This window comes from Pteropus alecto, unplaced genomic scaffold, assembly GCF_000325575.1.
Source record: "Pteropus alecto unplaced genomic scaffold, ASM32557v1 scaffold388, whole genome shotgun sequence".
NCBI lineage: Eukaryota > Metazoa > Chordata > Mammalia > Chiroptera > Pteropodidae > Pteropus > Pteropus alecto.
In genome coordinates this window covers 1,014,916-1,024,279 of record NW_006441398.1, presented here as the reverse complement: position 1 = coordinate 1,024,279, position 9,364 = coordinate 1,014,916, and the positions used below count along the sequence as shown (strand labels likewise).

The 9,364-nt window shown below is 56.5% G+C and overlaps 1 protein-coding gene across 15 annotated transcripts in view; it reads left to right on the top strand.

Annotated features, from left to right (window-relative positions):
- The window catches only part of RFX1 (regulatory factor X1), a 31,957-nt gene that overhangs the window by 6,501 nt on the left and 16,092 nt on the right, over positions 1 to 9,364 (top strand). For 9 of the 15 annotated variants that reach the window (XM_025051614.1, XM_025051613.1, XM_025051620.1 and 6 more), the window contains 2 exons: positions 2,264 to 2,624; positions 9,280 to 9,363. In XM_025051614.1, coding sequence (XP_024907382.1) covers positions 2,264 to 2,624; positions 9,280 to 9,363 — 445 coding nt within the window. Of the gene's footprint in view, positions 1 to 2,259; positions 2,625 to 9,279 lie in introns of all 15 variants that reach the window. The other 6 variants (XM_025051619.1, XM_025051617.1, XM_025051616.1 and 3 more) reach the window with 4 other exon arrangements.

The following is a 9,364-nucleotide window of genomic DNA, read 5'->3' as shown; positions in this document are numbered from 1 at the left end:
AAAGAGTTTGGGGAGGGCAGAGGCTGGAGCAAGATGTCTTCTCCCTGTGTATGGCAGACAGCAGTCTGTTCCCTCTCCAGGTGGGCAATCTCCCCCTATAGCCTGAGTCCCTGGCAGGGAAGCACTAAGACCAACTACTCATCCACTGTGCCTGGTGGATGCCTCCCCATAACCTAAACCAGGGCCTATCCCATCTGCCTCTGCCCTCTGTCCCTAATGACCTGGCCTGCCAGGGAGGGTGACTCCAGGGCTCTACCAGCTCTGTCCATGCCAGCCAGCAAGCCATGCAAATGGGCACACCCAAGTGCAGACAGAACCCCCCATTTCCTTTGTACTCCACAGACCAGAGCAGGGCCTGATGGCTTTGTCCTCTTTTCTGGAGCTTTGTTAAAGGGCCTTGGGCTATGATGGGAACTAGAGCCATTTCCTAAGTGCTTATCCTGTGCTTGGTCAGGCAGGCTTCCCACACAACCAGACTGAACTCAGCAAGCTTTCATTGTAGGCCTGCTGTCCTCCTCATTTCATAGACAGAGCAGTGGAGGCCCAGTGAGGGGAGGCCCCTTCCCAAGTCACCTAGCTAAGAGGTAGCCAAGTTTAATTTGTACATCAGCCCCATCCAGGGTTTCTCACCTGCTTTGGCCACTACTGACTTAGACATCTCTTGGGTATGGCATTAAAGAGTAGAGCAAGGATTCCAGGAAGGGAGGGACAGAGGAAGTACTGTGCTGCCCAGCATCCCTCAGGCTGTTCGGTGAGCTCCCCACTCCCCATCTCTGCTGCTCTAATGGGGCCCATGGCAGGTGGCTAACCTCTGGCAGGTGGGGGTGGGGGCCCCTCAAGTCTCCCCACCTGAAAACCTATTGTTTGTGAGAAATCAATGAGCCTGGCTTCCTAAGTAGGGCTGGAGGCTAAGAGCATGTCTGAGGGTCAGAGAGACCTGGGTTCAAATCCTTCCCCAGTTGCTGTGCACCCTTTGACAGCTCACCCCAAAGTCTAGCTTTGCTTATCTCTAAGATGGGCGTGGTGGCTCTTCACACGGGGCGGGGCTATGTGAGGAGTTAATCACAGCAAAACCCTCAGGGGCTTCTGGTCAAGGAGCAGCAGTTGTTTTTCTCCTCCTTCCCCTTGAAAATCCCATTTTTAGTCAGACCAGGCAGGGCTCTGTAATTCAAACAACTACAGGTGCAAAGCAGGGCCACAAAGGTGTGGGGCTGGAGCTTCACTTCTGAACCACTCAAGCATTTGTTCCACCATTCTTAGATGCTCAGGTGATGGGATGGGGTACCTTAGTGAGAGGTGGGGCTTAGTGAGAAGGGGCGGGGCCTAGAAAGAGGGTCACCTTTCCTAGCCCAGCACCTGGGAGAGGGACCAACACCCATTAAGAGCCAGAAAGGCTGCCTCTGCTTGATCAAATGGGCCCCATTCTGAGGACAGCACAGCTGCTGGGCCTGCCCTCTGGCCCCAGTAGGGCACTCTCCCTGTGACGAACTCCCATTTGGTGTGTCCACCTCTAACTGCCCCTGGGCAAAGGCCTGAAAGCTGTAGCCACAAGCAGTTCAGGGGGGCTTTTGGATTCAAACATCTTCCTGGTGTCTGGCACCCACTGGGAACAATATTCAGCCAAGAATCCAAACCCAGATGGTGGGCACGTAGGAAGCTAGTACAGGCTGGCTGGCAGACAACTTTTCCCATGACTTTTCTTTCCAGCAATTAGCCCACTAATCAAATACTCAGAGCAACTGGGGTTCAGACTCAGCCTTGCCACTTCCCTGCTGTGTGGCCCGGGGCAAGCTCCTTAACCTCTCTGAGTCTCAACTCCTCATCTGGCAGACTGAATCCAAACCCAGATGTGATTGTTGCAAAGTTGAACGTGAAATAATGTAAAGAAAGCACTGAGCACAGTGCCCGGCCTGCAGGAGAACTGTATCATTTGTCCATGGGTGTGGGCCCAAGGTCCCCCCAGCACAGAGGTACCCACCCTGGCTCCAGGGGCTTGGACAGAAGAAGTCAGGAGTCTTGGGCAGAGGTAAATGGAAGAGGCACAGATCAGACTTGGTCCATACCCAGTGCCCTTGCAGTGATGTGTTGGATATATCTGGCCACATGCCTCGGGATTTAATTAAATGAGTGATGAACCCAACCGTGTCTCTAGGGAGCCAGGAGTTGTCCCTGGTTTCCTCTGCCTGTAGATTAATTCTTGTTTTTCCTTCTTTTGTTGTTTTCTTTTTCCTCTTACCCCCTCCCCTTCTTCTTCCCAAGGAAGAAAAAAAAAGCCTTATTTATTATCATTTTCCCCACTGTTGGCATGGCAACACAGGCGTACGTTACTGAGCTACAGGCAGCCCCGCAACCCTCCCAGCCACCACAGGCTCCGCCACAGGCCCAGCCCCAGCCGCCGCCACCACCATCAGCAGCACCCCAGCCCCCCCAGCCACCTGCCACCGCCGCCACCCCTCAGCCCCAGTATGTCACTGAGCTGCAGAGCCCTCAGCCCCAGGCACAACCACCAGGCAGCCAGAAGCAGTACGTGACGGAACTCCCGGCTGCCCCCACGCCCTCGCAGCCGGCCGGCACGCCCACCCCGTCCCCAGTGTCCCAGCAGTACATCGTGGTCACCGTCTCGGGTAAGTGGTCACGTGGGCAGAGTCAGGGTGCTCTATGAACAACTTGGAAAGGAGCTTTTGGGAGCCCCACATCCTGGCTGTGAGGGCACAGCGGTGATACCCTCTCACTGTCTCTTACTGTGCCAGCATGGCAGCTCTCAAACTCTCCAGGCTTCCCGGGCAGGATTTGGGGGCCATGTCTCTGGGGAAGGAGTTGTCAAGCCAAGCAGGGAGGCCTCTGTGCCCCCAACTCCTCCCTACCAAGGCAGCTCTTAGAACTGTTCTGTCTATCCCTAGTAAGATGTCACTTGAAGAAAGGATTGGGCAGTGGAATTTAAAGTTCACAAACACCTGCTGGAGAGGAGGGGGAGTACATGGCTGCTGTGCTCTAGTCCTGGCCTCACTGCTCACCAGCCCCTTAGCCACACTGCCTGTTTCCTCATCCAAAAGGGATCATGACGGCTTTGTGCACTCAGTGATGCGTGGGAGACACTCACGGAGGCACTTCAGGGAGATTGGCTGGAGGGCCCAGAGGTATCACCTCACTTCCCCTGTCTTGTTTCCTTTTTTGGCAGGACTCAGGAGCCAAGCTCCTGGGCTCTTGGCTGGACAAGTTCAAGAGCATGTGGCCAAGGGCTCCTCTTTCTTACACTGGCCACCTCTTATAGCTTTGGAACGACCAGGGAACTTGGGTCATGGCGCCCATGGTTCTTGCCTAGAGCATCTAACCTATGCCCCAGTCCCTCCTGGGACAGAGATAGGCTGGGCAGAGGGAACCGGGAACAGAGGGTCAGGACAGGTGGTCACTCCTGAGGGAGAAGATGCAGCTTAGGCTAGGACTGGGTGTTGTTAGTGGTTTCCAATGTGCTATGAGTAGGGGGAAAGATGCAGCGAAACCCCGAATTGAGGCTGGCCCAGTCCTTCCTTAGTGGAAAAAAAGGTCGCGGGGGTCAGAGAGCATCCTAGGGGGCTGGAAAAGAGCAGATCAAGATTGAGTTTAGGACCATAGATGACAGAAAGTCAAATCTGTGGCAATCGACATGGCCTATGGGGCCAGGACAGAGGCAACCGGGGGCCTGGGCAGCATCCTGGAGGCTTCTGGCAGTGTTAGGGTCCCCAGGAGGGCCAGGCGCTTGGGGTACACAGGGGCTCAGAGCAGTGACTCTTTACCACACAGATGGTATGGAGGATGGTGGATGAGAGCGATGCTGAGTGCTCTGGGTTGAGACCAGGCCGTGGACAAGGCCAGGGTTTCCAGGCCAAAGATCTCCAGTGGGTTCTCAGCACTGTCCAGTGATCCTGCTGTATCTGCTTACCAGTGAACCACCCACTGTCCCAGAAACCATCTTTCCTCTCCTCATTCACTTCCATCACCTCCCTCTCCCTCTACGCTCTTGACCCCTGACCTTGCTACTGACCTCACTGGGGACAATGCGGCGTCATGTGATGAAAAAGACCCCATCTGCCGCTCAGCCAGCCTCCCAGCTGCGTCTGCACCCACCGGCTCCACCTGTCCTGGGCCGCCCCCTCCAGAACTTGCTCCTGCCATCCCGGCCTTGTCACTTGATCCCTATCTTGCATTTTTTCCTGCCCACAAAGATAAAACAGCTCCCATTTTACCCAGGACCCACTAGGCCCTGCACCCCTTTTAGCTACCACCAGTATCTTCTCTTCCCTTTAAGTCAGAATTCCTCAAAGTATTCATCCTCCCTTCCTCACCTGAGCACGCTCCCCAGCCACCCACACCTTTCCTCCCCAGTGTCCCAGTTGAGGTCACCATCCTCCCAGAGATGCCCTCTGTCCTGGTCTCTGTCACCTCCTTGTCACCCCTTCTGTCCTCTTTGTTGTGTCCTTCTCACGTCCCCAGCCTGGTCAGCAATGACCTCAATAGGCCTGGGGCCTCTTCTTCACTCCAGTGACTCATCCTTCAGGGTGGCCTTGTCCAATGTCTGCTTTTGATGCCACTTCTATGCTGACAATATTCACACTGAGGTCTGCCCTGGGCCACGGTCCTGGACCCCAGGATCCTGTGTCTAGCCTCCTATGACCATCCACTTGGTCGAACAGGTCTCCGAAGCCACCATGGCCAAATGGAACTCTGGATTTCTGGCAATTCAGATCCACCCTTTTTGAGGCTTCCTTGTCCTCGTAACCACCACCCCCAGTCATGGGTTAGCCTTGATTACTATCTCACCCATCCTAGAGCAAGCAAGGCCTCTTAGCTCCACCTCCTACAGCCAGCCAGAATCTGCCATTTCTCCCGCCTCCATGGCCCCGACCCTGGTCCAGCCTCCACCCTCACCCTTCGCAGCTAGAGGGAGCCTATTGACAACTGTCAATTAGACCCCCTCACATCCCAGCTCAACCCCGATGATTCCGAAGCAGGTTGCCCTTAGGCATTCTGAGAAACCCTGGCATGGGCTTTCTGAGCCCTAGGAGATCTGGCCCCCTGTGTCCCGTCCCACAGGAAAAGGTTTTAAATGTTCCATACGCACTGTGCTTCTACTCACGAACACCGAACACCGAGCCTCCCAACTCTGGCCTGTGAGGCCTGCTGGCTGCATAGCCGCACCTGTCCCACTGCCCCCTTCACCCCTGCTCCAGCCTCACTGGCCTTCCTGCAGCTCTGCAAACCCCAGGCCCAGTCTGGCATCTGGGCCTTTGCACTCTCCTTGCCCTCTGCCTGGAACACTCCCTTCTGGTGGTTTACCCCTCATGTTCTTCCAGTCTCTGCTCAGATGCCGCCTCCCTGACGCCCACACCTCCTCACCCCATTCTTACTCCCTGTCTCCTTACTTTGCTTTGTTTTTCTTAACACTCATCACCACCTGAAGTGATAGTGATGATGTCTACCTCCATGATCTGTGAGGCCAGGGCTCTGTCCACTGGGTCTTCATGGAATGACCAGTGAACGCCCTCGTGAGTGCTGGCCTGAGTCTGCACAGCCCTCACAACCCATCAGCCCCTGGGCAGCCAGGAGCCCATGGGAGACCTTGCCTGGCACTGCTGGAGGGCTTTGCTCAGCCCCCAGGACATTACTTGGCCCTGGACCTCCTGGGTGCCAGCTTTAGCTGCCTTCTGGTCCATGGTTCCTAGAACAGGGTCTGGAATGGGCACACAGCTCTAGGCCTCAGAAATCCCCAAGTCCTGGCCCACCTCCTCTCTTCCTACCTCCTCGGCTTCTTCTGCTCCTGCTGACGCTCCCCCAGGGAGGCCACGTGCTTAGAGGTCAAGGCCATGTGTGGTCTTTGGGTCAGACAGACCTGGGCAGACTCTCAGTAGCTGTGGGGCCTGGTTAGGTGGCCTTCATCCTCCCACCCCCAGTCCTCCCACCATGCTGCAGGGCACTCCAGGCTATTGAGATGACTCTTGGGATCCCTTCTTTGGTCAGACAGTGACTAAATCCTCTTTCACAGTGGTCCTGGGGAATTTCATTTTCCTGCTGTTCCTGGCTCTGCCAGGAGCAAGCCTGTCCCTGAAAGGGTGACTGGGCAATGCTTCCTTGATCTGTTCTGAGAAAGGGGAGGTGGGCTGGTGCCCTGCCACCACACTTGCTGCTCTGTCAACCCCTCCCCCACCCCCTTGCAGTGATTTCCTAGGTTCCCCCATGACCCTCTCCCAGGTAAGTGTCCCTCTGCATCTAAGGATAGTCTTCAGGCCATGAGCCAGTCCTGAGGCAGGGGAAGTAGAGGGTGTAAGTGACACTAGCAAAGAGTGGAGGGTGTAAGTGACACCAGCAAGGCTCCCAGGGCTCCTCCAGGGCCAAAAGCAATCTGAGCTGACCAGGGACCCAGGCAGTCGAAAGGAGGGAGCAGGGAGGGGCCTGGACCCAGATTTGGAGCCTAGGAGGCTGGCAGCCAGCCTGAAGCAGCACTAGAAGGCAGGTCATCCAGCTTGGTCCTTTCAGACTCTGCCTTAAGGTGACTTCAGAGGTGATGGGAAGGCAGCTCAAGTTTCCCTGCTCTGAAACAATCCTGTAGTTTCATGAATCCCATCTTCATAGGCCACCAGACCCTTTGCTGGAAGCTCAAAGTGGAAGGAGGGTGCTGTAGCCCCGGCAGCTTCCCAGGACAGTGAAACCAAGACTGCCTGCTAGGGATGGGGCTAGGCTGAATGAGGGACCATTTCCAGCCCCTCTTCCCTGCCTCTCTCTCACATGGAGTCCTTGGGAATCCAAAAGACTTGTGCCCGAGAGAGGGACATGAAGGGGAGAAGTTTGGGTTTCCCCAGAGATGGGAAACTGAGGTCAGGAAAGACAAGGGACCCAGGAACCTGGGGGCTGCAGAGGCCCAGAAGACCCCCTAAATCCCCCTGATTAAAGTCATTGCTGGGAGCAACAGACCAGCAGAGAGAGGGCCAGACTTTCTCATCTGTCATCTCTAGGCAACGGCCCTCCCTCAGTGTCCCCCAAGTAGCTCGTGGCATTTGAGGCATGAATAGGTCTCAAAGAGGAAGCGCGGGGCCCAGGGAGGAAGAGAGGCTCATCAGATTGAGGGACAGGAAATCAGCTGCCACTTCCTGACTAGAGACGTGAGACAGTGGGGCCCTCCCTGATCTCATGCATATGCCAAGAATGGAGATGGCAGACAGACAGATGCAGACACTCTCAGACTCCATGTCCCCCTCTCCCCTATACACACAGCTCAGGCAAGACACAGGCAGATGGGGCATACAGGAAGCCCCTCGTCTGAAGAGTAGATTCTGGAACCTCACCTGCTTATCCTTGTGTGCCCTGGCCTGCCCTCCTGGCGTGGCAAACATGGGAGTCCCAGCCTTGAGGGCCACCCCAGAGGCAGGAGACAGGCAAGATTCTTCCCAGGTAGATGTCTGATCTCGGCAGGTGCCCAGGCCTCCAACTGCTGAAGATCCCTCTCAAGGATCAGCCTCAATGTTTTCACCAGAGCCCCAGGGCCTAGGAGGTGTCTAGGCTTGCCCCCGACTCATTGCCCACCTTGCAGTAGGCCTGCCACAGGCCTCCTTGGTTGGGCACCATCGCTTGGGCTTGGTCTTGCTCCCTGTGCCCCACAGACACCCAGGTGTGCCGAGCCCCTCACATGACTCGGTTTTCTCAGGTTTCTTGCAAGTCTCAGTGAGTGCTTCCTCCCTCACGGCTCAGGGAAACCTAAGTGGATGCAAGGGAAGTTTCCAGCAACACAGGAATCCTTGCCTCTTGGAGCTGGCTGCAGAGGCAGTTGGCCAAGCAGGCATGGTGTTGTCCTAATCCCTGCCCTACATGTGGCCAATGTAAGGCCTCCATTGGATACTGAGCCCCATCCTGGGATGCTCTGGCCCTTGTAGTGTCCCCACAGGCCCCTGTATCCACATGCCTGAGTCTGCACACCACTGCCCTTGGGGCCTTAGCCTGGGCATGATCTGCAACTCTGGGTGCCATGAGTGGTGTGAGGTTCACTTGGGCAAGTCACTTCCTTTCTCCCTGTTGCCATATCTGAAATCGGGAGTAATAAAAGTTCTATCCGTCTCCAGCTGCCCAGGAAGACCCCAGTGTAGCTCTTGGGGCACCAGAAGCACTAGAGTTAATTTGAGCCCTCCTTGCCCACCACCTCCTAATCTTGCCAGGGACCCCAGGAATTGGGGCTGGGCCCCAGGTTCCTTGTGGAAGCATGCTGGAGAGAGGGCAGGTACATTTGTGTCCCCAGCCCCACCACAGCTTCTGGAACTGCTGGAAGCACCAGGCCACACATGGGGGTGAGATGGACAGCATCTTAGCTGGAGTGAGGGTCTCCCAGCCAGCCCCTGAGGGACACTCAAACTCTACACCCCCGCCTCCCAGCTCCTGTTAATCTAATCACTCAGTGAGATGTGCATGAAACTCGACCTTCGCCCACCTGATAGCATCTCAGGGTACCAGCCTTCCTCTTGACCCCACAGTGTAGCCCTAGCCCCGAGAAGGCCTAAGAAGGCTCCGTTTGGGCCACACCTGCTAGGAGCGGGGTGTTTATTCCAAGAGGGCAGCCAGGAGCTCTGCATCCACTCGTGGGGGGGATTAGCTTTTCAAGGTTGCTGGTGTAAAGCCGCCCTCGCAACCTGCAGTTCCCTAAGAGGTGGGCCAGGAGTGAGGAGCACCAGGCAGGCTCCCCTGGATGCCGAGCAGGGCAGGGGGCGGGCGAGGCGGGCACCATGTTCTATGATTGCTTCTTCTTGGCTACTCTTCTGGGTGAGTACCTACCTGCCCCCACCCCACTGAAGACAGAGAGGCTGGTATAGTGGAGAGGGAGGGGCCACTTGGCCACCTGCCAGGGAGGCCTTCTGAGGCCACTCCTCTGACCAGCTTTGGTTCCTGGGAAGCAAGGGATCATCTCAGGGAAGGTGGCCCTAGTGCCTTGGTCCTTCCAGGGTGGCTGGGACCCTGGGGTGGAGGCCAGTCACTGCCTGTCCACAAGTTCTATCTGTTGGGAAAAGGGGATCCAGCCTTCGAGGCCTCTGCTGCATCATGGCTCTCCAGTCACCCCTTCTAGTCCGGCTTTGGAGGAGGGTAGGGTGGAGGCTGCTTCTGGAAGTTAAGGGTCCTCCTGGCCCCCACCCCACTCCAATGGGTGGGGGCAGGCCTGGCCCCATCAGGGGTTGGCTTTAGACTGCATCATCCCATCCTGATGGGCTTAGGCTCAGGGTGGGGTAGAGGCAGAGGTAGGGTTGACCCCAGGACCCCTTCTCCCAGAAGGTGCCATGCGGGCCAGCGAGACTGTGTCAGAAGCCAGTCCGGGCTCCACAGCCAACCAGACTGGAGTCCCCACTCAGGTGGT